The sequence below is a fragment of the Falco peregrinus genome, chromosome Z (assembly GCF_023634155.1).
Source record: "Falco peregrinus isolate bFalPer1 chromosome Z, bFalPer1.pri, whole genome shotgun sequence".
Taxonomy (NCBI): Eukaryota; Metazoa; Chordata; class Aves; order Falconiformes; family Falconidae; genus Falco; species Falco peregrinus.
In genome coordinates this window covers 10275738-10301477 of record NC_073739.1, presented here as the reverse complement: position 1 = coordinate 10301477, position 25740 = coordinate 10275738, and the positions used below count along the sequence as shown (strand labels likewise).

Genomic DNA, 25740 nt, shown 5'->3' with positions numbered 1-25740 from the left:
GCGGCGGCGGCGGCGGCGGCGGCGGCCCCGGCCAAGGCGAAAGCTGGTTGTGGGGCGCCGGTGAGGGTCTGTGGGGCCGCCGCGCAGGGACCGGTGCTTGGGGAAGGCCGCGCCGCGAGGTGAGGGTGCGGGGGGATCGCGGGGGGATCGCGGGGGGCGGGGGCGGGGGCGGAGACACTGTACGGCTGTGGAGGAAGGGATGGGTCAGGGGTGCCGCGGGGAGCGGCGACAGCTGCGGGGCTGCCCCGAGCTGGGCGCGAGGCGGCGGCGCGCGCAGGGCTGTCGGTGCCGGGCGCTGGGCTGTCGGTGCCCGGGGGTGCTGAGGAGGGGTGCCCGCCTGTGGGGACAGGAGGTGTGCAGTGGTGTGGGAGGGCCCCGGCTGTGCGTGGGGTCAGTGCCAGGAACGTGCGGATCCCCGCTGGGCGCGGGAGGCGGGGGCGGGCGTTACGGCACGTCAGTGAGTGTGTGTGGGCAGAGGCGAAGTGGGTCCCTGAGGCGTGCTTGGGGAGGGGGTTTCGCGCTCTGCATGGAGAGGAGTCTCTGGTGGGCGATGTGGAGCTTGATGCAGTGCCGCTGGGGGAGGCCTCTGGGTTCTGAATGAATAGCCACAACAGGTTTTTGCAGAGCCGCAAGGGTCTGTGGATTACACGAACAAAAAATGGAGGTGTGGAGAGTGGCTTTTATGTGTGGGAAGCTGAATGGTGGGCTTTGAAAGCTTCCTGGGCTAGAGGTGCCACGAGTGTGTGAAAGAGCTGGAACGCGGTCAGTAGGCGTGGGCTATACATGAATGGCTAAATACTGGGCTTGGGGGAGTTTGCTTTCCTTATTTAGGTGGTTGAAGGTGATCAGAGTAGATGACTTGTGGCCAGTGGTATGTGTGGGCAGTGCCAGGTGAAGGTGTATTTTGGTCTCGGTGTAAGAGGATTTTAACCATGAGAGAGGGATTAAGATGAAGCTGGGTCGGCGGTAAGGGAGGACAGGTCAGTCTTTGTTAGTGTGATCTGTTTGGGGAATGAAGAACGTGAATAGAATAGCCTAGGACTGAGGGTTAGGCAGAGTTCCTAAAGGAAGGAGAAGGTCTGTGATCATGAAAACTTTGTAGGTCAGGTGCTGGAGTACAGTATGTGAGGAAGTGAGTAATGGGGAGAGGGGAGCTAGAGCGGTGAGGGATGGTGTTGGGAGGCAATGAAAGAAATAGCTGTGGACAAAAAAATGCAAAAGGCAGTAGTCGGTGTTGTCCTGCTGGACTGCCAGGGAGCAGATGTTTTTAGTGACAGCCACCGTGTGTCCATCCCATCCCCCCCGCCAACAGCCTAGTCATTCTAGCTAAAATCGGTGCCTACTGAATTCCATTGCTAAAAGGAGGAAAATGGCTAAGTGGAAGTTGTTTTTATTTAGTTTAGAGATGTATTTAATATTTACATTAAAAGACAGTTTACAGGAACGCTGTATGTGCTGTTGCAGTAACTCATTTAGAAGCACTAAATGTTTCTATTATTTTTGTATTATTTTACATATGGTGAAGGGCAATGCCAAGCTAAAATGCTTGTTAAATTGGAAGATTTGGCAAAGCAGTGTACCAGTTTAATCTGGTCAATTAAAGCAAATACCTAAGAACTGGCAGGTTCAGTTTGTAACCCTTACTTTAACTGTAAATGCTATTGTAGATTTAAACGGAACAATACAAATCTAACTGGTATCATCCATGTTTCATTTACTTGTGGGTATCGTTTAGTTTAGAAGTAGAAAGAGATCCGTATATTGAGTTGGCACAGCATCAGTGAATATGTGAGAAGAATGGTGCTTACACCTAATGAAGATCTAATTGGTTTCATTTTCCATTAATTGCTTGCTGTATTTGTTTTGGAAACCCTTTAAGAAGATACTTGTTATTTTGCTAAATAATAATTTAGGAAACAGCAAGAAATACTGTTTAAACACAAAAATCTGTTTTAATGCTGAAGGTCATCAAGTACTGGGATATGTTGCCCAGGGATACTGGTGCGTTTCTATCTCTGGAGAGACTCAAAAGCTGACTGGGCAAGGTGGTTGACCCTGCTTTAATCAGGGGCACTGAGCAGATGATCTCCAGACATTTTTTCTAGCCTCAACTGTTCTGTGATTCTGTAACTGGTAGTTCAGAGCTTCTCAGATTGAAGACTATTTATCCCCAAGTCAATGCAAACATGTCTGTGGCTCTCCTGATACACAGGAAAACTCTTCAAATGGGTCTTCACAAACTTTGGCTTGGAATTGCTGCTCAGTTCTGTAGCATTTGTAAGATCTCTATGTAAGCTCTTACAGGGCACATCTTCAGGGTGTTGCTGCCCTTGGCTTTAAGTCACTCTGAATGTTGATATAAAAAGAACGGTTTGGTTGGTATGAAGTGAACTGCTGCTGCATATACCCAGTCTCAGTTGCCCATTAAAGTCTAACATAGGTAATTTTTGTTAATACAGAGAGATGAAAAAAGCAGACTGAACCTTCTTGAAGATTTTTTTCCAAAGAGCTTAATAAGTTACAGTTCTTCCATTTCAGCATCCTATGAATGTGTTGTTTGCAGTGCTAATCCTAGTGGTGTCTTTTAAAACTTCGTGTTTGACCAGTATTTTCCAAACCCTTTTGAGGTATATGGTCTCTACTGTGTTTGACCTATTGTTACCATGATGGATCAGTATGTTAAAAACTCTAAATTGAGTTGATTGTGTAGGTGTGTGTTTGCTGGTTTTTCTTAATGGTGTTCTTTAATGTTCAGGAAGAACTTAGAAAAGGTGAGAGTCTATATGCTTCAGCCACCATGTCTGGAATTGGCAATAAACGGACTGCTGGAGAGCCTGGCCCTTCTGCACCTCCAGAAAAGAAGGCAGGGGTTGAAGATTCAGGGACCACAGTGGAGACTATTAAGCTTGGTGGTGTTTCTTCAACGGTATGTCTTTCTTGCACACCCCCACTCAACCTCTTGCTTTTTTTTGTCTGGCCTTCTGTGTGAGCCCAGTGATCTGGCTTGTGTGCAATGTGCCCTGACTTGTGCCCCTGCACAGGAGGAGATGGACATCCGGACCCTACAGACCAAGAACCGTAAACTAGCAGAGATGCTGGACCAGCGGCAAGCTATTGAAGATGAGCTACGGGAGCACATTGAGAAGCTGGAGCGTCGGCAGGCCACTGATGATGCCTCTCTGCTGATTATCAATCGATACTGGAATCAGGTTAGTAACACGCTTTGTTGTTTTATAGACACTTAGCTCTTTTATCTTCTTCTGTTCCACTGCTCTCCTATTATTTACATCCATTCTTTGCCTTGTCTGGTCTTGCCCGATGCATGATTCAGTTTGATGAAAATATCCGCATCATCCTGAAACGCTTTGACCTGGACCAAGGTCTTGGAGATCTTTTATCGGAAAGAAAAGCGCTTGTGGTACCAGAACCTGAACCAGACTCGGACAGTAATCAGGAGCGCAAAGATGAGAGGGAACGAGGTGAGACACCTGGCTGGGGATGGTGGAGAAGATGCATTTCAGCTGTGGACAATGTTGATGTCCCTTTCTAAAGGGTGACAAAGGCTCTCTGATTGTGAAGAATGGTGATATGTTGTCTGCCAGAGAAAATTCACTTTTTTGCACCTCTTGCTGTTCCCAGGTGAAGGACTGGAGCCAGCATTCTCCTTCCTAGCCACTCTAGCCAGCAGCACTAGTGAGGAGATAGAATCTCAGCTGCAGGAGCGTGTAGAGTCCTCCCGCCGTGCTGTTGCCCAGATTGTGACAATGTATGACAAACTGCAGGAGAAAGTGGATGTGCTATCCCATAAGCTGAATAGCGGAGGTATGACCACGGTGGTTGATCGCTGTCTGATACTCAAGATTCCTCATCTATCCCCAGCTCAGACAAGATTCTGCATTGGAAGCATTAAGGCGTAGTCTTCCTTGTGCCCATTTATTTTCCAGAATAAATGGGTTTAGCTTTCCAAACTCTTGATAACCAAAACCTCTAATAAAGACTAGTACTGTACACTTAAAGTATATTGTAACTGCCTCTAAATTTGAATGCTGAGAACTTGGTCCAATGTGTTGGGCTGAAGAAAGGCTTGTTTCTACAAGGGGTGTGTTCATGCATTTGGGAAGTTACAGATTATAATTGAACCTTATCACCCAGCTGTCCTCAGCCATTGTGTAAAAGGCTTCATGCCTACATGTGGAGAAGTGAAATCAGTATTGCAAACTGATGTTGGGCTCTTTCTCACTTGCAGTCTAGTAAAAGGTGTAGGAATAACCAGCCTCTCAGTTGCCACTGAGTTTCAAGCAAAATAGTAGCCATCTACTGGCTTGGTGTGCCCAATGTAGCTTTCAGTTCTGAACACAAAGCATGGTTCTGCAGAAGAAAGCCAAATGACTAGCTTCTGAAATTTAATGAAGATTCAATTTACAATCAGACGACTTTCTGAAAAACTTTTGTTAGTTTAAGGTTAGAATTTTAATCTTTTCGATGAAAATTTAGATAGAATATCAACTTATGCTTGGTTTGTCTTCTGTTCAGTGTTCTGTGTGCCCTGATCAAGGAGCTCTGACAAGTCTAGCATTAGTGTAGCAAAGAATTACTGTCTTTAGTTGGCTGTAGTTTAAGTTTAAACTTGGCATTGTGTGCCAAGCATTGGCACTGTGCATCATGAGCCGGTATTCAGTTGCTGTAATTGCCATTTGGTATGTTAGCTCAAGCCACCTTTTGTAGCAGGTTTGCGCATGAGTTTGATCTGCATTAGGGTGTCACTGGGTTACAAGGGCATGTTCTGTGTTGCTGATACTGACACAATTGGAATGATTTCTGACATTAGGGGATGGTAACTGACAATCAGAAATGCGTAATATGTTAAACTACAGAGCCTTTTGCTTAGTGAATGCAAGTCAAAGCTCTGTATGGCTGGAGATCAGACCCTTGGGAACCACCTGCTGGAGAAATACAGTAAGCAGAAGTGAAAACCAGAAATTCCCTTTGCTGTGTTCTTTTTTCTTCCTTTGCTGAATTAAACTTGAAGAATTAAAGGCAGTCTTCCTTGATTTCCATTCATCTCCTTTTCTTATGCACTTTTCAGATATTTCATTGATGGAAGAAGCAGTTCTGGAGCTTAATACTTACCTCTCACATGAAAATGGACGGCTGCAGGAGCTGGCTGATGTTCTTCAGGAGAAGCACCGAATCATGTCTCAGGAGGTATAAAGAGGAGAGAGAAAGAAATCTGCTTTGGGGTCCTGCTTAGAATGATTTGCAGTTGCTGTAGTTTGGAAAGCAAGTTATTGCCTTGCAGAGGGACAGGAACAATGTGGATTGAATGTTATGGAAAGGGTTGTTGTAGAGAACTATGTAGATTTTTTGTGTGATTCAGATGGATTTGCTTGTTATATCACTGAATGAAAAGGTATAACTAAACGAGTGATTCAAATGTAATTTTAAGAGGAAACAGAGCAGAGGAAGTGGTAAGGTGATGCTAAGGTGGCTTTGTAAACATTTGAGACACTTGATGTGACTTCCCTGACATTTCAGATTCTTTACTTTTTTGCATCATGTATGAAAGTGTAATGACACTAATTACAAATTGATTCCTCTTATTAAGGGATTCATCTAATTTGCAGTATTTGTTTCAGGGGTTTCAGTTCCTCTGAAAACTCTGTTAATGCTGGCCTTGCCTAGTGTTAGATCGCCAAGCATTTCAGTGGTCTGTAAAGTAGATAAGGAGTGAAAAGCCTTTGAAGAAGCTGAAGTGGCTGCCTCTGTACTCAGCCAGATTTCGGTTTTGTCTTATTTTCATTACTGAGCTGAGATTTAGACTGTAAAATTCAGGACAGTTCAATGAGTGGTCTGTTGACACAGCAAAAGATGGGAGTAAAGCACATGAATCCAGGGTATTAATCAAATAAGATTTATACTGAGCAGTCTCAGAAAATGTTGATTCTGTTCAATATGCTGGCTGAAACACTCTTGATTGCAGTTCTCCAAGCTGCAAGAGAGAGTGGAGACAGCAGAATCTCGGGTGTCTGTTCTGGAGACTATGATTGATGATCTTCAGTGGGATATTGACAAGATACGCAAGAGGGAGCAGAGGCTCAACCGGCACTTAGCAGATATTCTGGAACGAGTAAGCACCATCTTTTTTGCTGGGAAACCAGAGGAATTGATGTAGTTTTGAGATATGTGACATCATCTAATGGTACTTTGCTGTGAGATCTGAGAATCTGTAGTGTACCTTCTTTGGTCTTGAACATGCAGCAGTCTTGGCGTATAATTAAGTATTGATGAAATCTGTTACCTTTTTTTACAGGTAAATTCCAAAGGGTACAAGGTGTATGGAGCTGGGAGCAGCCTCTATGGTGGCACTATCACCATTAATGCCCGCAAGGTAATGACACTGGAATGGTTGTAGGCACAGGGAAGAATAAGGTCAAGGAGACCTTTATGCATAGGGCCATAGATTGGAACAAAATTTAGATACCTCCTCTGCCACAAACCTGTGTGACTCTGGGCAAACCATTTTGTCTGTGTATAGGTTTCCTACTTATGAAATGGACATGATAGAAGTAGACTGTCTCACTTGGTAATGCTAGTTGAAGTATGTAATTTCTCTTACTGTATAAACAGTGACTTAATGTATCTACTGAGGGTGCTAATTAACAATAGGATTTACAAGCAGTTTATCCCCAACAGTTTGAGGAGATGAATGCAGAGCTGGAAGAGAATAAAGAGCTTGCTGGGAATCGCCTCAGTGAGTTGGAGGAACTACGCCAGGATCTTGAGGAAGTAACAACACAGAATGAAAAACTCAAGGTGAGACATCTGTCCCTATTTGAGGATGAAGGTGTTCTGTGTGGTTGATTACCCTCAGTCTTGCTGTACTGTTCTCTCTGGAAAACTACATTAATGCTATTCTGTTCTACACTTGCTCTTTAGCTGGGTTCCATTTTGTACAAGGTACTGTAAGTGATGTGACTCACACTTGCAGTTCAGTGCATTGGTGACACCACGTGGTCATCAATGGAAATTGTAACGGTTTATTTCGTGTTTTCCGTTCTGATCTATTAAGTACATTTTAATGATGTCTAGTAAAAACTAATTTCACCTCTTTGGAAATATTGACTGTTCTCCACTTTCCCCCCGTCCTGTGCAAGTGGAACTAGAGAACTGAAAAATTTGTGGAACTTGTGTAGGAGAGCTAGACTTAAATCTTTCCCAGTGTGGTAGAATTGATAGATAGGAAACAGCATATGAGTTTCTTATGACTTAAAAGTGGTAACACAAAAAGTTGTGACTCTATAGTAGATAAGTATATGATCTAGAGAATAATCTAAATTTTATCTTAGTGATCAATAGATCTGTTAGCCTGTTATAAGAAATGTCTGAGCTGATAACCTAAGTTACAGAGGTGAGGTTCCAGAAACAGTCTTGAGGTACCTCTAAATTATCTTTATCCATATAAGTTTGTTTAGAGAGAAACACCATGTGGCTTACAACTTTCTTTATCTCTTACAGTTAAGCTGTATGTGCGTTTATATGTGTCTGTTTCACTGCTAGTAGTCACAATCATTTGCTAACTTTTTCTTGTTGGGAAAATTCAGATTCTGTACTTCCGCTTTCTCTTATTTATCTTCCTTTCAGTTGTTATGTCTCTTACTGGTAGAAAGCTAACATAATGCCTACTTACATATGTATGTGAGGAAGTGAGTAATGGGGAGAGGGGAGCTAGAGCGGTGAGGGATGGTGTTGGGAGGCAATGAAAGAAATAGCTGTGGACAAAAAAATGCAAAAGGCAGTAGTCGGTGTTGTCCTGCTGGACTGCCAGGGAGCAGATGTTTTTAGTGACAGCCACCGTGTGTCCATCCCATCCCCCCCGCCAACAGCCTAGTCATTCTAGCTAAAATCAGTGCCTACTGAATTCCATTGCTAAAAGGAGGAAAATGGCTAAGTGGAAGTTGTTTTTATTTAGTTTAGAGATGTATTTAATATTTACATTAAAAGACAGTTTACAGGAACGCTGTATGTGCTGTTGCAGTAACTCATTTAGAAGCACTAAATGTTTCTATTATTTTTGTATTATTTTACATATGGTGAAGGGCAATGCCAAGCTAAAATGCTTGTTAAATTGGAAGATTTGGCAAAGCAGTGTACCAGTTTAATCTTAAAAATAAGTAGCCTTATTACTTTCAGCAGAACTGACAAGTAAAGCAAATACCTAAGGGTTACAAACTGAACCTGCCAGTTCTTATTTTCTTCTTTCTATTATTTATCTTCCTTTTGATTGTTATGTCTGTTTCTGATAGAAAGCTAACATAATGCCTACTTGCACATGCATTTTCTCTAGCTTTCGTCATACTTCTCTGTATGTCCATCTATCGATTTAAGTGATCATGGTTTTACAGTAAATCAATTTAAAAGGTATGTCATGTTTTCCAAGCTCATACCTTTGAGAGAAGATATTGCTGAGCCTGAGAATCAAAACCTTTCGTTATGTGACTATGGAAGAGAAACAGCCTAGTGCATGTAGAGAAAGCACAGGCTTTTAAAATTGGATACTGAAGCATATCACTTGCATCTACTTCACAGCAGTGCTATTAAAGTTCTGCTTTCGCTTTGATTGTGACAGCTTGATTCACTGTGCTTCTACCTTGGAAAACAGATCCTGAAAACAAGGAGCTGATTTTTCTTTCTGTGGCATTTTCTTGTGTCCTGCCTAGGTTGAGCTGCGACGAGCAGTAGAAGAGGCTGTGAAGGAGACCCCAGAATATCGCTGCATGCAGTCCCAATTTTCTGTTTTGTATAATGAGAGTCTCCAGCTGAAAGCACATCTTGATGAGGCCCGCACTCTGCTTCATGGCACCCGCACCACACACCAGCGCCAGGTGGAACTAATTGAGGTAGCACCTCTGCTTCATCAGACTAGAGAACATTGTCATCCCATTGGGTATCACTGCTGGGTCTGGGTAGCTCTGGGATTGGTCAGGAAATCTATCTTCCTGGCAATAATTCATCTGTTCTGGTACCTCATGTTGATGAGGTGAGAGAGATACTCCAGGGTCACAGCACCAAGTTCTGTCTCCTTCTTACTCCGCAGAGAGATGAGGTCAGTCTTCACAAGAAGCTACGCACAGAGGTGATACAGCTAGAGGACACCCTGGCACAAGTCCGCAAAGAATATGAGATGCTGAGGATAGAGTTTGAACAGACGCTTGCTGCAAATGAACAAGCAGGTATAGAGTTTTTCTGCTGTGCTTAAAAATGAACACCCCTGACCCCCCACACCCCACCATTGCCTGGTAGAGGCTGCATTGCAGTAAAACACCTAGTTTGATTCTTTGATATTGTTAAATACTTGTTCTGGCAGGTGTCTGTCTCAAAACCCAAAGCTTTTCAAGTGTTTTATGGTAGGGCAGTTCCTTGTGATCTGACTTCATTTTAGACGCTGCAAAATACATACATTTTGCTAATAATTTGGTTTATGACAGACTGTTTTGCATTGCTAAAAATTACTTTTGGGTGGATTAATTTACATGTCTGGAATGACAGCCTGGATAGGAAACCAATAATTTTCAAATTTAATCAGAGGAAATAAAGAAGTTATTTTTAAAGTAGCATTCAGATCATAGAGATTTTTTGTAGCATGACATGCTTCCCTTGGGAATATGGGAAAAAAAGTCATGTTAAGGGGAAATAAGGAATGGGAATTTGCAATAACTGAATGGTTGCATGTAAAACTGGCATGTGTTTTATTTCTCTGTTGTGTGGCAGAATGATAACAGTCTTATTTTGGTTCTTTGTCAATGTCACTTACCTTGTTCTCCATCTCCGTGAAAGTCCTCACAGATAGTTGGCAGAAGTATGGTTTGTTACAGTTGTGTTTCTGGTTTTGTAGGCCCAATTAATCGGGAGATGCGTCATCTCATCAGCAGTCTCCAAAATCACAACCACCAGCTGAAGGGAGAGGTGTTAAGATACAAGCGCAAACTGAGAGAGGCCCAATCTGACTTGAGCAAGGTACCAGAGCATGAAATGCTGGAAAATAGCAGAAAGTGCTTAAGAGAAGGAGGAATGCTGTCATCTGTGCCTACAATATCAGCCTTTCTGATATGGCAGGCAGGATGCAATGTAATTTTCAATGGAGCTCTACAGTCAACAGCTTCCACTTACCAAATGGTCTTCCTTTGTAGCTGTATAGTGCTGCATGAAAAGCAACAGCAATTACGGAAGGGGCATGCAAGCATATTACTGGAAGGTGAGGGAAGCAGGGGATAAGGTAGATTTCTGGCTAAGAACTTAATGGTTTGTTTTCTTCTGTGTCGTCTTCCTCTGTATTCCACAACAGATCCGCTCTCGCAGTGGTAGTGCTCTCTTACAGTCCCAGTCCAGCACTGAAGACACAAAGGAGGAACCTCCAGAGATCAAGCAAGAACCTGATGATCCTTCTGCCCAAATCTCTGTCCCAAAGGCTGCTTCTGAAGATGTTAATGAAATTAAGGCCAGGCGAGATGAAGAGGAACGGGAGCGAGAGAGGCGCGAGAGGGAGAGGGAACGAGAGAAGGAAAAAGAGAAGGAGAGAGAGCGAGAGAAAGAGAAGGAAAAGGAAAAGGAACGAGAGCGGGAGAAGCAGAAACAGAAGGAATCTGAGAAGGAGAGAGAGTCCAAAGAGAAGGAGAAAGGGAAGCATGAAGATGGAAGAAAGAAGGAGGCTGAAGTGATCAAGCAGCTGAAGGCTGAGCTCAAGTAAGAGTTACTGTGCCTCCCTTTCCTGCTTAAGTAGTGCCCAGACCGGTGTGTTTGCGTGAGATGACTTAGAGCTCAGTCTTAGCAGATTACCTTTGCTGAAGTGAAGCGAGAGATTTCTGGCACCCTGTGTATCTTAATTGTGGTTTGGACAGTGTAGTAACATTTCTCCTACAACAGCCTAAAGCATGAATTACCGAACCAGATACTCCATGGTGTGGGTCAAGCAATCTTTATTTCTTGCTGTTGTAACAATTGGGTAAAGCGTTACAGCAGCAGGGCATGGTAGTCTTCCCTGTCCTGGATCAGTACCAAAGCAATAGCGGATAGTTTGTTGCTTACTATTAGAGTAAGTTTCCTCCCCACCCCAATTCTGTTAGCTTTTCAACCCATGTCAACTTGTTTCTCTTCAGCCTCCAGCTTGTACTCCTTGGCTATTTTATACTACTGGAGTAAGATGAGCCAAGGATGACTCCATATGCATATCACGTCGGAGACATGGCTCTCGTGCTAGGTATGTGACAGCATAGCTTTCCTGTTGTGTTCTCACAGTTGTCTACCTCCCTGTCTTCAGGAAGGCCCAGGAGAGCCAGAAGGAGATGAAGCTGTTGCTAGATATGTACCGCTCTGCCCCCAAAGAGCAGAGAGACAAAGTGCAGCTGATGGCAGCTGAGAAGAAGGCAAAAGCTGAGGTAAATCCTATTTCTTTTCCCTTTTTCTCTTTAGCCTGTTACTTAAAACTTCTTTTTGGATACACTGCACCTGAACCGTGTTGTTTTTGTCTTTTGAACTCAAGATTGTCCCTTTTCTCATCTTTGTCACTTAGAAGAGAGATCGGAACGGTCTGGAGATGAACAGGGAGGTTTTGGGATGCCCTGGTTTGAGAAGGGATGATCCCTTTGCCCAGGCTGAGGGACATGGCTCCAGCTTTCTCAGCTGCAGGTTTAACCCGTAGTGAAGCTGAGCACATGTCATGGAGACATACACACAGAGAGGACACTGACATGGCCAGCCAGGCTGCCACAGGCAAGGTGCTGCCTTCAACAGCATGTGCATATAGGACTCATAAAATGCAAGCATAGACAGACAAGTCCTCTTCCTCTTATTCATCTGGCAGAGATAGAATGTCAGTAGCACAGGCACAACAGTCTAGGTGCACAAGTACACACACATTTGCAGATCCCTCCAGTACCAGCACGGCCCCTCTGCCTGGTACCCCTGTGATCACGGGTCTCTTACCTTCTTTTCATATACGTCTCATCTGTAGCTAGCACTTAATGCACCACACATACACATGGTGTAGAGAGTTGGATTACACAGAAATAGTTAAAATACTTGATAAGAAGATACCAGAAGATGGAACAGGCTGTGGTGATCATGCTCAGGGCTGAGTCAGACAAGTGTGTAGTGACAGCATACGTTTCACACATGACTGGCTCCTTTTATACCCTCCTCTGTGTAGCCTGAATTTGTTCATCCTTGCTCTCCCCCTGCATGTCCCTCCCTGGTTTGTACAGCTCTGTCAATCAGCCCTTCTAGTCCAGGGTCCTCCCCTGGTTTACAGTCTTATCAGTTGCAAAGTCCAGACTGATCTTGCTGGAAGTGGTGCCTGTAGTTTTTTGATAGCCTGTCAGCTGTTGTGACTGGGAAGGTTTGTTTCTTGTCTTTGCTCCCTGTTTGTTTTGTCAGGTCTGTGTCTCTTTATCCTTCCCCACATCGCCCCGTTTGCGGTTGATAGGGCCCACTGATTTGAAGAATCAGCCACCAATATTCGAGTGAGCGGAGGTTATCTTTATTCGGCAGCACTGGCTGCATGGGGGATTGCTCCATCAAAGTCATGCGCCCCAAGGGAACCTTTCAGCCCCCTCTTTATACAAGTCACTCATGTCTTTTCATTAACTTTCCGGGAAATCATTTACATACTCATTACAATTCTGGGAACTCATTTACATATCTCGTTAAACTAGTGACAGTGATTTAAGTCCTTGTCTTTGCCACATTATATAAACAACAGGAGCTTAGGACCAGATAGCCTTTTTAAAGATGACAAATCCAAGGACTTAGCAATTAGTACATCCGTCGTGTTAGCAATAAGGGTCCTTGGATGTTTCCCAACTTTTAGATAAACATAAGTACATCATCCTATAGATAATTGGTACATCATTCATCATTCACCACAGTCAGATAAGTGTGCTGGAATAAACATTCTAACACCCTCCCATGCTCTCATCAATTAGTGTTACTTGACCAGGCTTGGTTCTCATTACTGCCTTCCGTATCATTTGTCTGTCAGGTTTGTGTCTCTGTATTTTGTTTATGGCTTCCTCCTTTTCTTGTTATCCCTTTTTGTATTGAAAAAGGTCCTTGAGCAAATGCTCTTAAAGGAGCACATAATCTCTCTGTCCGCATACACATACAACTGCAAGAGACTGCTCTTGATAAAAGATGCTATAGAATTTTCAAAGGGTCTGAAATCAAGATCTTGGGCTTACAACGCATTGTAGTGGTCCGTCTCCGTTAATACACTGTTCTGTCAAAATGAGGTGCGTTTTCTTTTCCCATGGTTTGAAGGCGGTTTCTGCAGATTTTAGAGATTGTGGGGAAAACAGGTTCTTAACAATGTTCAGGCCACATCAGGTTTAGTGTCATTTTTGTTTTGTCCTTGCTGTAGCTGGAAGAACTGAGGCAGAGGGTGAAAGAACTGGAAGACAAGGAGAAAAAGGAGAGTAAAAAGATGGCTGATGAGGATGCCCTCCGCAAGATCCGAGCAGTGGAAGAACAAATCGAGTATTTACAGAAGAAACTAGCCATGGCTAAGCAGGTGAGAAGTTTCTGACAAGTTCTGTCTTGGTTGGAGCACCTGAGAAGGAACTGCCTTTAGGTTACAGCCAGGAAGATAACCTGAGAGGGGGAATTTCTGTCTCTCTGTGTGCTGGAGATGCAAGTTTTGTCCCTTTTTATCAAAGGGGGAAAAAACCTAACCAGCAAAAAACCTAGCAACAATCAAAAGAATGCCACAACATCAGGGTGTCAAACCTTATGGTGCGGTGGTGAGGAATGTTTAATCATTTGTGGCCCAGGTGAAGAGTGCAGAGGAGAGATGGCTGGATCAGCTGTCATGGTTTAACCCTGGCTGAATGCCAAATGCACACCAAAGCCAGTTTATCACTCTCCTCCTCAACTGGACAGGGGAGGGAAAATATAACAAAGGGCTTGTGGGTTGAGATAAGGATAGGGAAATCATTTAGCAGTTACCGTCATAGGCAAAACAGACACAGCCTGGGAAAAATTAGTTTAATTTATTACCATTCAAATCAGAAAAATGCCTTACCCCCACTCCTCCCTTCTTCCACCTGTGCTTATTTTAATTCCCGATTTCTCTACCTCCTCCCCCTGAGTAGCACAGGAGAACGGGGAGTGGGAGTTATGGTCAGTGCATCACATATCGTTTCTGCTGGTCCTTCTTCCTCACACTCTTCCCCTGCTCCAGCATAGTGTACCTCCCATGGGATACAGTTCTCCACGAACTTCTCCAACCTGAGTCCTTCTCATGGGCTGCAGTTCTTCGCAAACTGCTCGAGCGTGGGTCCCTTCCACAGGGGTGCAGTCCCTCAGAAACAGGCTTCTCCAGCCCACAGGGTCACAAGTCCTGCCAGCAAATCTGCATCAGTGTGGGCTTCCCACAGGATCACAGCCTCCTTTGGGCATACCCCTGCTCCAGTGTGGGGACCTCCCATGGGCTGGAGGTGGATATGTGCTCCACCACTAACCTCCATAGGCTGTAGGGGGACAGCCTGCCTCACCATGGTCTTCAGCCATGGGTTGTAGGGCAATCTCAGCTCCAGCACTTGGAGCACCTTCTCCTCCTTCAATTACCTTTGTGTTTGCAGAGTTCTTTCTCACATGTTTTTCAGTCCTTCTCTCTGGCTGTCACTGCACAGCAGTTGGTTCCCCTTTATTACATATGTTATGCCAGAGTTGCTATCACCCTTGCTGCTGGACTCATGGCCAGCAGCAGTTTTTTCTTGGGGCTGGCTGGCATTGGCTCCATTGGACATGGGGGAAGCTTCTGGCATCTTCTTACAGAAGCCACGCCTGTAGCCTCCCCCCTGCCCCATTACCAAAACCTTGCCATGCAAACCCACTACATTGGCTTTTAGAGGAGGAGGCTACAATTTCTTTTTAGAAGTATTACCTGCACAGTTCATGTAGTTCATACATGTGCATGGTACTGTGACATATGTTATTCCATAAAAAGGGCTTGATCTAATAATAAGAGAGCAGGACTACAGCAGGGGAGGGCAAGCCAGTGACTTAACATATACCTGTTTAGAATTCAGATTATTTTCCTTATAGTACAGAACTATTCTGTCTTGTTGCTTACTCCTTTAAAGTTGAAGTGGCTGAAGTGAGTTTAAGGGGCTTGGCAATCTGTTAGTTGGAAGCTGTCAAGTTGTCCACATGTAGAATTCTTAATCTAGTGTATGTTAACAGCTATTTAGCTAGCTGCCTGAAGTTGGGAGTTGGTTTCTGCCCAGTTCTGGCAGCAACTGTGTCACAGCTGATTTTGCCAGCAGACAAGCTACAGTCTGTGAATGCTTGTGGAGATCACCATTTCTTTTCTTCACCCTCTAATTCAGGGCATTTCTGCTGTGGTGTAGACTTCTGGGGAGCACCTTTTTCTGCTTGCTGGGAAGATACTGTTCTCTGATACTGAGACATCTTCCTTCATCTGATCTAGATTTGGTGTCTCTGAGTAAAATGTTCAGGGTTGTTGTAGGGGATGCAGGATACAGTTTTTCTAGAGCCTATGATTCTTTTCCAGGAGGAGGAGGCCCTGCTGTCGGAAATGGATGTCACAGGGCAAGCCTTTGAAGACATGCAGGAACAGAACATCCGCTTGATGCAGCAGCTACGGGAGAAGGATGATGCCAACTTCAAGCTGATGTCAGAACGCATCAAATCCAACCAGATCCACAAGCTGCTGAAAGAGGAGAAGGAGGAGCTGGCAGACCAAGTTTTGACGCTGAAGACACAGGTAACCTGGGAGGAGAGAGGACAACAGAACTGATGGGGGAAGGTGGAGATGTGGGTTAATTCTTGATAGGCTGCTAAGCTCCACACAGCTTAGCACTCACTCCCCCAGAGCAGGATGGGGGTGAGAATCAGAAGGACAAAAGTGAGGAAACTGGTGGGTTGGAGTGAAGATGGTTCAGTAGTTAAAGGAATGCTCTGTGCGCAAGCAAAGCAAAACGAGGAATTCATTCGCTACTTCCCATGGCACGCAGGTATTCGGCCATCTCTAGGAAAACACATAATTGTTACTTGGGAAGACAAATGCTGTAACTCTGAACATCCCCCCACTTCCTTCTTTCCACCAGTTTTTATTGCTGAGCAAAGCGTCATATGGTACAGAATATCCCTTTGGTCGGTTTGGGTCAGCTGTCCTGGCTGTGTCCCCTCCCAGCTTCTTGTGCACCCACAGTCTAGCTGCTGGCAGGCAGCATGAGATGTGGAAGGTCTTGATGCTGTGCAAGTACTGTTCAGCAATAGCTAAAACAGTAGTGTGTTATTGACACCGCTTTGATCCCAAATCCAAAGTACAGCACCATATAAGCTGCTATGAAGAGAACTAACTGTATCCCTGCCAAAATCATTACAGGAGGAAATGCTCCCTTAATCCCCTATGCTGCATCAGACTTCAAAGGGACCTGTTTTAGTAAGAAACAGACTGCTGTATAACATGACCTACAGGTTTATTGCTATGGAAAGCAGGAGGGGGAGGGAAAGTGAGAAGTCATTTTCCTGTTGTAATGGTGTTCTACATATATATCCCGCCATCCTTGGAACCAAGGTGGAACTGTGCACACTGCCTTGCAGAAATCCTCTAAGCCACCTTCCAAAAAAACCCACCTCTTTGTTGCAAGTATTTGACCGCTAGGTTTTGAAGTGTTCACTGAGAGGTCTGGACACAGCTCTTAGACTGCTAATCTGTCTTTTCAGGGAGAAAAAGGCAAGTGGAGACGTAACCTTGGTAATGGGGAGGTGGGGATAGTTTTAGCATGCAGCTTTAATGACACCTTTGAAGACCTGCAGAGCATGCATTTCAGTCCTTTTTCACCTTCTTTCTCCCTTTCCAAGGTGGATGCCCAGCTGCAGGTTGTACGTAAGCTAGAGGAGAAGGAACACTTGCTGCAAAGCAGCATTGGAACAGGCGAGAAAGAGCTAGGTCTCCGAACACAGGCCCTGGAAATGAATAAACGCAAGGTGAGAGATTGCTTGATTTCCTCTTGGATTGTAAGATGGAATTCTTGTCTCGTGGGAAGCATAGAAGGTATTCACTGGTATTATGGAACCTGATATTCCCTGGTGTTGGACTACTGTACCAGAAGGCTTAGGGAGTCCTGAAGAGAGTTCTTACTAAAGTATTGTAGACTGATATTTCCTTTGGTAAGGAGGAGGAGGAGGTCATAGGCATTTCTGTGAAAAGTCTGGTTAGGGAGCTCAAGTAAGGTGCCTTCAAAAGGAAAGTTGTTATGAAAGAAGAGGCAGCAGCCAGATGAAGTTAACTGGAGTCAAAGCTTTTATAGGAAGGATGGGGCAAGTAAAAGGAAAATATGTCTGGGGGGCGTTCAGACCTTTAACAAGTATCTAAGATCAATCGGCTGGTTATAAGTAAAATAAGACTAAGTCTCATGGTTGATACTGCCTTTGTTATTAAATCTTCAGTAGAAATGGAGGTGTGTCATTAAAATGGAAAGGAAGGCATAAGTACCACTATGAAGAGGAGGTGATGGGAATTCAGCACAATCAATTGTGCTTAATATCACAAGCTGTGGTATTGATGGAACTAACAGATTCATTGATACAGGGACAGTTAGAAAGTGGTAGGAGAACTGGTGAACAGAGAAAATGATTAAAAAATACTTTCACTTCTTCTAGTTCACCTGTAGAACTGTCTCTGAATGATGTAGTAGAGAAAATTTAGAAGGTGGAAGGCTGAAAATAGTCGAACAAGAGAATTGTGTGGTTAGGGTTTTTCTAGGTGATGTGCATTGTAGTGTGACAGAGGTTGGCTCTACGGAAGAGGAACGTTGAGTCTAAATGGTGAGAACTTTAAAAAGATATTTTGCTGCTGAAATAACGTTTGGGGAGTAATTCCAGTTACTCTGTTTGAAAGTACTATCATTAGACTGAAAAAATCTCTAGCTGCTTGAGAATTATTTTGTGAGCAGTCTTGGATTGCCAGGCAGAGGAACTAGAAATCACGAGAGCTCTTTTTCCATGTTTTATACTTCTGTACTGGTTTTCTTTTTCAGGCCATGGATGCAGCCCAGCTTGCAGATGATCTGAAAGCCCAGCTAGAGCTGGCTCAGAAGAAGTTACATGATTTCCAAGATGAGATTGTAGAAAACAGAGTAACTAGAGAGAAAGAGATGTTCAACTTCAAAAGGGCTGAGGTATATACTTCATGCACAGTGCTTCTGTATCTTACCTGCTTCGGTGTCTGTCTCATTGTAGATTGAGCTTGGAGTGGGTTTCAACTACGCTACTTTTTTTGGGGTCCAGTTTCGCTTTGATTTTAGCTTCCTCAGGTCTTGGCTCTTTCAGATTTTGTCCACTGATGACTGACGATACATGTAGCACCAGAGGATAATGTCATCTGTTGTGAATCTGTTGGACTATCAGGGTTGAAAGTGTGGGTGGAGTGACTTAGCCAGGTTCACTGTTGGCCAGGTGCTAGTTCTCTTTGGTCCCTGAAGAAGCTGTGACAGAGAATATACTGCTCATGTACTTGGTCTCTTGTTTTTATGCAGGAAGATATATCTAGGTTGCGCAGGAAGCTGGAGACAACCAAGAAGCCTGACATGGTTCCCAACTGTGATGAGATACTGATGGAAGAAATCAAGGATTACAAAGTGAGTAGCTGTCTCAATCAACTTGTCTCTTTAACTTTGCTTCAGTCAAAAGGCTGTGTAGTCATGTTGTCAGTATTTGACATCTTTTTGTCTGTACTCTGGCACTGTAGCCCTATCTTGCATTGAAGAAAACACTTTCTTTTTACCAGGAACGGAAGGACTTTCAGCTTCAGTCATCTTTTAACATACCCAGTGCAATGTAGTGAGCCCTCACTGTAATGTTTCTGTCTTGCAGGCCCGGCTGACCTGCCCGTGCTGTAACATGCGCAAAAAGGATGCTGTGCTCACAAAGTGCTTTCATGTCTTCTGTTTTGAGTGCGTGAAAACACGCTATGACACCCGGCAGCGTAAGTGCCCCAAATGCAATGCTGCTTTTGGTGCCAATGATTTTCATAGGATCTACATTGGTTGATTCTTTCCACTGGAGTGATGGAAAGTTGCCACTTAGGCTGGCCACCCAGCCCCCCTCACTTTCTGTGACTGTCACCTTTGGGACAGTCAGTGCTTCTTTCTGTTGATCTGCAGTCTCTTCTGGGAAGTATGGTTAGGGTACGGAAAGAAACGGATTTTGGGTCTGGTTCCTTTCTTCTCCCTTTTATTTTTGCCCTCAGTTTTTGTGGATTCTTTACGTCTGAGAGGAGATTTCCCATCCATCACTTTAACACTGCCAAGTTGGAAACATCTAACTGAAGTCCTGCCTTCATGGGCTAAAAGCTGTCTGTGGTGCAGCAGAGATGAGACCTTGGGGCTTGCTTTGGATGTTAATTATTAAATCCAGTCAAGATATGGTAGTATTTCTGAGAATAAAGTTTCCTAGTTAACAGGCCAAATAATGAACGAACGGGTAAACTTCAGCAGACTTCAGTGCAGTGACTCCTTAGACATATATCTTCCAGAGTCAGGGCAGGAATCCGTGAAGGCTGATGCATTAGAAAAACATTGTCCCTACCCCCAAAAGCAAGCACACATCTTAGTATCCAGGGGAGGAGAAAGAGAAGATGTTGGAGAATCTTTGAAAATAGCATTCCACTGATGAACCCTGGTTGATGTGGTTATCTTCCACTAGGCTGAGGCATTGCTGTCATTATCCTTAGTTTCCAGAAGAGAGTTTTTAGAGGTTACTTAGTTGCAAGTTTTCATTTTTCAATGCACAAAATCTAATGAAAGCTGTTGTCTGGGTTATTTTTCTGTTGCCTTTTCTCTCCTGATAGTAGTATCTGTCTGTGCCCCTGTCTTTTGTCTAGTTATTGGAAACATTTTTCACAAGCTTTAAGCTTCTAGAATTGTTTAATTTCTTCCTTCCTTTGCTTTCAAAAAATGGTTAATTAAAACAACCTTTATCCTTTTGGCTGTATCTTCACCACCTTACTCCTGACACAACAGAAGGGCCAAGATGCTCAATTATTTGCAGTCATTTTGTCATGGCTGCTGGGAATTTTGTGAAAGAATGTGGTACAGGTTATAGTCTCTATGATTCCTTTAGTGCAAAGCTATATTTGAAGTCTGCTCCTAAAAATCAAAATGTGAACTCATTTATTTACAACATGCCTTCACAGGGCATAGTGGGTTTTTTCTGTAAACTTAATTTTCTTGGAAGGTGCAACAGTCAGAGGTTTGTCTTATCTGTGTCCCTTCCTTGAATCACAGAATCTGTATTACCTTCCTGTATTCAGTGTAGGAAATAACAAACAATAGCAAAGTGAAAGTGATTAATCACACACTGTTTTATAGTATGCATTATTATTTTTATCTTTCTGAAAACATTCAGAACATATAAATGAAAACTTACAAATTATAAATCCTGAAAAGTGAGAAGGAACACATGGTGCTATCTTTGTAAGGGGAAGCTGGGGTGCTGAGGATCTGTGGTGTGGCTTTAGGTTTGTTACAACATGTGTAGAAGAAATGAAAGCAGAGCTGCCTCAGCTTTCCCTGGAAATTGCTCCCTGGATTACAGTTTCTGACGTCAAGTTGGAGAAAAAAGTGTAATAGGAATACTTGTGCTGATGGTAGACTTTGTGGCACAAATGCTTGTTCATCAAAACTAGGACCTGGATCACCAGCAAAAATTGTCTCCACCTTCAAACAGCTTTGCTGTAACAGCAGACTTTTACAGCTGTGAGCAACAATCTGAATTAAACAACCCTTTAGAGAGGTGCAAAGCCCCTTTACCCTTTCCTAGTCATTAGGTTGCATCACCTTTCTGCTGAAAATCAAGCCTGAAGCTTTTGTGTGTGTAATGGCAGTGCTGGGTTCACTCTGGTCATGGTAGGAAACAAACACTTGAAATACTCTGGATTTTTTTTACAGATGAGGTTTGGAAACTGCTGTTTTCTGTCACCAAGAAAAATTTATTTTCTTATTTTAAAATAATCTATTTTAAGCTCAGTAAGTCCTTGAAGGTCATTTTGGAAGTGACTGAATTTTTGTCTGTGTTTGTCATTTGTACACTGAGAAACAGTGAAAAATTTTAGATGGTCTGTTTTGACTAGCCAGAATGAGTGGAAATAGTTAAATGTTTACCAAGACTAGAAGTATTTTGGGGTAAAAGAAGGGGTGACCTGTTCTTTATAAAAAATCTGTCTAAATTCAATGTCTGAGCCAGAGTAATGAAGTGTAAACAAAGAAAAAGCCTCATCTACAGTCTCCAGGGCATCTCCTTGTCATAGAAAATCCTTCCTTGTGCTTATGCCATGTGCAGGCATTGACATACATGTGATACTCCCCATCCCATAAAAAGCTACAACAGTCTTTTTTTTCTGTCTCCTATGGGATCTGGCTGGTGCAGTAGTTGAGTAAAAAATAACATGCCAAAATATGTCTCTTTTGGGGCAACAGTAACTTGGACCTTCTTTGTAAAGGCTTCCAGTTGGTGCTGCAGTAATTTGGAGCAATCTCTGTTCTGCACTTGATCTGGGAGTAGACCCCAAGGCACCCACCGGAGATAGAGATTTTTGCTTAACATTACTAGGTGGCTGACATTTTTTCATTATTTTTTTTTTAAATGAAGATTGATTTGTTGAAAGATTGTGTGTTTGGGTTGGAACATTGAAGTAAACCATACGCTTTTGTTTTAAAAAAATAATCTTTTTCTGGGCTTATGCATGTGGAGATAAGAATGTAACAAACTGTTAATAAATACACTGATAAAACTGGGCTGAAATATTTCTTTCATAGTCTTTGCTCTTTTCATTATTATGAGACAGTGTTTCAGATGTTCTAACCAAATGATAGTGGAGGTTGTAAGGTAATGGATGCTATACAAATAAAAAGCTCTTCCTAAAAAGCTGATCATCTATATGAGGGAGGGAGGGTGGGTAAGGGAAGGCAACAAAAACAACTTGGGTGACTTGCCTGTAGTCATCTAGCTTGGTAGCAGCAAGGAAAGAAGGAACATCCTAGGTCTTTCAAACCTATCTGATGTGCAGGGCTCTGGATCCCACTTTCCTGTTTCATGTCCCCATTATGTCTTTCCTATGTTACTGACATGAAAGAAGCAGATATGCTTGCTGCCCAAAAGCAGAGGCCAAGGGCTGAGCAGGGAACAAAGTATGAACTCCTCCTGTTAAGGCTAATTAGTCTGGGTATCATTTCTGTCAGCTTTTAGTGGTCCATGCAGAGCTTTATTTGCAAGTGTTTTTCAAAGGCCTTCAGTGCACCTGTAAACTTTTCCAAACCCCAAAATACACCTTCAGATATGCCTGTAGCCTTTAAACCATGCCTGGTGAGAGCATCACCCTGGCAATATTCATGCAGGTGGCTGGAGATACAGGGAGTGTAAAAAGAACTTTAATGACTTATCTGGGAGATCAGGGTTAATTCTGGTAGTGTTACAAATGTTCTTTTCCTCTCTAATAAAGGATGTGTTGGGGAATGTTGTTTAAAAATTCATAGAAATCCTGTTTAAATAACACAGTCAGTTGGGTTGATGCAGTATTTATTCAGATGCTGAACAGCTTACCCTTCCTTCCCCTCGACTCATCATCCAGGTGGGAGGGAGCTCCGCTCAGTACATTGCTTCTGAAACCACAACTCTCATTCTCCTTCACAGTGAGCCCTGGTCCACAGGGAGGCTTTAAGTGACTCCCGTTGACTTTAGTGAGAACTTTGTGTCAGAATAAATCATGGACCAGAGCCACTTTATGTCACTTCAGCTGCGAGAAAGAACCTTATTGTCAGCTTAAGACTGAGAATATTAAGGGAGTAGTTTCACATTGGTAAATACTGATTTACAGTACTGCCATCCCTCCCTTTCCCTCATCCTTGCTCTGTGCCACTGTGAACCCATCTTCTACATCTGCCAGTGCAGCTGTTTGCTTGGCTTCTCTCCGGGTGGGAGTGGAAGCCGAACCTGGGCTCAGAAGCAGAGGTGGTGGTTTGGTTTTTGCCAAGTTATTTTTAAGGTGGGTGAGTTCCTTTATCACAGTCATAGAGCAGCCACATCTGCATTTGTGCTGACAGAGCTGAGGTTAATGGTGTGTACTGGGATTGCCAGCAAGAATTTGTCTTGTGAAACCACAGCCTTGTGCCAGGAGGGAAGGGAATGCCAACACAGAACCAGCACCTGGCATAATGAGCCTTAGTGTGAACAGAAACTAGACCCGTAGATACCACAACAAAAACACACCAACAACAGACATGCCTCCAATGAGCAGTTTAAATTTCCTTCCTTTTTTGTTTTTTTTTTCTTTTCCTTTTCTTGAATTAATGCACAGAAAGAGCTAAAAAAAGTGGGAACCTCGCTGTACTGTCAAGTGGAGGAACCAGGAGCTCTCACTGTTTGGATGCTCCTTGTTTCTCCAGTACCTTGGGAATGGCTGATGTTTGCCAGGACAATGAGAAACTTGTTATGAAAGGAGGAGGACTCGGGGGGGTGGCAGTGGCTGTGGGCTGCTGCTATTCTGCTCTCAGGAGGAGCACATTGCCTGCTTTATTTCTGCACCCCTTTCTGGCATTACAAAAGTGTGTTACAAATTTTACAGAGGAAGGGGAGAAAGGAAGAAAAAGGGAAGGGGCCCAGGTATGCTGGCCTAGGGCTCTGCAGTCCTGTTTGTCCTCTGATACTCTTCCAGCTCCGATTTCCTGTCCATGGCAAGTTGCAGCTCCTGCTTGATGATTTCAATCTGCTTCTCCAGCTCTGTAAGCTCTTGCATCACTGAGGTCCTAGCAATATTGAGGGACTCTGCTTTCCCGTTGGTTGTTAAAGAAGCCGGAGACTCTCTCCTCACCTGTGCCAGAGGGATGTCTTGGTGCTGCCGGACTGTCACCTCATTTTGCCCTTCATCAGTGCAGATATATTTTTTCCGGTGACAGTTGCCCAGATTGGCTGTGTTCCACACAGCATGCTGGCTGTTCCCTATGTGGGACCTGAACAGAGATGTGAGAGTTAATACGAAATCAGGTGTGTGTAGGCAACCCTCCTCTGGAGTCATCCTACTCGAAAAACATGCTCTGCTGTTACAAACTACATAGAAATCTTATTCCTTTACCCTTGGAATTATTTTTCTTGAGAACGTAAATGGTCAATTTTTTGTGATTAAACCATAGCAGAGACTACAACAGAATTCTAAAATTCATCTTCCCCCATAACATTTTTTTGATTAGTTACAAACTTACAGTCCTCTCAACTCCAGCTCAGGAAAATGTGAGTCCTCCACCAAAGTTTTCTGAAAGCTTTTGTGGTTGCAATGTCCTAAGTTTATTACAGTGTTAGTCCTTTCTGTGTTAGTACTCTCTACTAGCTTGGGCATTTGCTTCTGTGGAGGGGGAAAGAGGCTGCCTTGAGTTGGCGTGGAGAGCTGAAGGGGAAAGTGTGCCATTTGGTCATGTAAGTCGTGTTGACTTGCTTGCACTTTGGGGGACGGACGTGATGATGTGGTGTATCCAAACCTTGCAGGTACGGACAGGAACCTCCTGAGAAAACATATTTGGAGTTTTTGTGTTGTGGGATAAGTTCCCATTTGGGAACTTCTTCAAATGCTTCTGTGTTTTCCTGTGGAAAAATCAGTTTAAAATATTTTGATTCCTAAGAATATTTTCTGTCTTAGGAACTTCACTCTGCAGCCCTCCAAAATCAAGGCGTTTCCCAGGGTTTCTTCCCAAATACAGAAGCACCTGTGGACTCTGTTCTCAAACTGGAACGTAGGGAAGCGGAGTTTGTTGTAGGAGAGGAGCCTGGCTTTCCTACCTGCTTTACCTTTTGGCTAGGTCTGTGTACTTTCACGATAATTATAAATAATCTGAGGTTGAAACTCTGAAGTAGTTGCTCTTAAAACTGCTCCATCATAGAGGTCTTCTGTGGGTATCCTTGGACAAAATGCCTATTAGCGTGACCTACTAACTGGCAGGCTAAGGAAGATAATTAACATTTCAGGATTGGGATAGCTGAAAACAGTTGGTTTCAGGAGGAGTCTGGAGATGGGAGTAGATACTTTTCTCACCTTCCTGCAGAGAGGGGAGTTGGAAAGTGGAAATATCTTTAGAGAAGGTGGTGATCAGGAGTGTTCTCAAAAAAATGAGATGGCAGAGAGGGAGAAAGGGAGGCTTTAGACAGGAATGCCAGCTCCAGCCTGGGTCATGCTGCAGAGGGCACAGGGAACCCCAGTGGGGAGGTGTGTGTACTGTTTTTAATTTTTGTGTAGATCAGCCAATTTCTCATATTTCAAAATAAAAGACAGGAAGACTCTCAAGTCTTGTGCTAAACTGGATGTGTGTTTTGTGATACAATTATGTTAATCCCTGGAAGAGATGAAAACACGCACCTCTTAACCACGTTGCAGACAGGGAATAGAATTAGCTTGGGCAAGTGGCACCTGGCAAAGCATTCCCAGGGCCAAGAGCAGGTGGCCACCACAGTGCATTTCCACACAGACAGCAGTCTAGAGAAAGAAAGGCCACCTAGCAAAGAGCAGACCTACAGGCAAAGGGCTGTGGTACCTGAAGATGTCTCCCTGCTGTGTAGTTCTCCGGAGCCCATGGTCCCCATGGTCCTGGGCAGCCAGTGTTACCAACTTGTTTTGGAGCAGAAGTGCATGTCTCAGAGAAGCTGCAGCCCTTTGTTTTGTAAATATTTCTGAATTTC

At 43.7% G+C, this 25740-nt stretch overlaps 2 protein-coding genes across 3 annotated transcripts in view; one reads left to right on the top strand and one right to left on the bottom strand.

Annotated features, from left to right (window-relative positions):
* On the top strand, positions 1-21815 carry RNF20 (ring finger protein 20). The gene is made up of 20 exons (XM_055790621.1): positions 1-119; positions 2756-2926; positions 3042-3209; positions 3332-3479; positions 3640-3822; positions 5087-5205; positions 5981-6127; positions 6311-6388; positions 6694-6813; positions 8718-8897; positions 9095-9230; positions 9893-10014; positions 10343-10740; positions 11315-11432; positions 13412-13561; positions 15566-15778; positions 16882-17007; positions 18060-18200; positions 18558-18659; positions 18895-21815. Exons 2-20 carry the CDS (start codon positions 2798-2800, stop codon positions 19069-19071), a joined length of 2955 nt encoding a protein of 984 aa, XP_055646596.1. The 5' UTR covers positions 1-119; positions 2756-2797; the 3' UTR covers positions 19072-21815.
* Positions 21649-25740, bottom strand: part of GRIN3A (glutamate ionotropic receptor NMDA type subunit 3A) — a 72387-nt gene continuing 68295 nt past the window's right edge. For both annotated transcript variants that reach the window (XM_055790619.1, XM_055790620.1), the window contains one exon: positions 21649-24026. In XM_055790619.1, coding sequence (XP_055646594.1) covers positions 23690-24026 — 337 coding nt within the window. In that variant the 3' untranslated portion in view covers positions 21649-23689. The remainder of the gene's footprint in view (positions 24027-25740) is intronic.

Excerpts from the sequence above, each read along its gene's own strand:
- RNF20 (XM_055790621.1), top strand. The coding sequence starts at position 2,798 with ATGTCTGGAATTGGCAATAAACGGACTGCTGGAGAGCCTGGCCCTTCT. Across the intron at positions 8,898-9,094 it reads GCCAGGTGGAACTAATTGAG|AGAGATGAGGTCAGTCTTCA; the intron begins GTAGCACCTCTG and ends CTTACTCCGCAG. Across the intron at positions 18,660-18,894 it reads AAGAAATCAAGGATTACAAA|GCCCGGCTGACCTGCCCGTG; the intron begins GTGAGTAGCTGT and ends TCTGTCTTGCAG.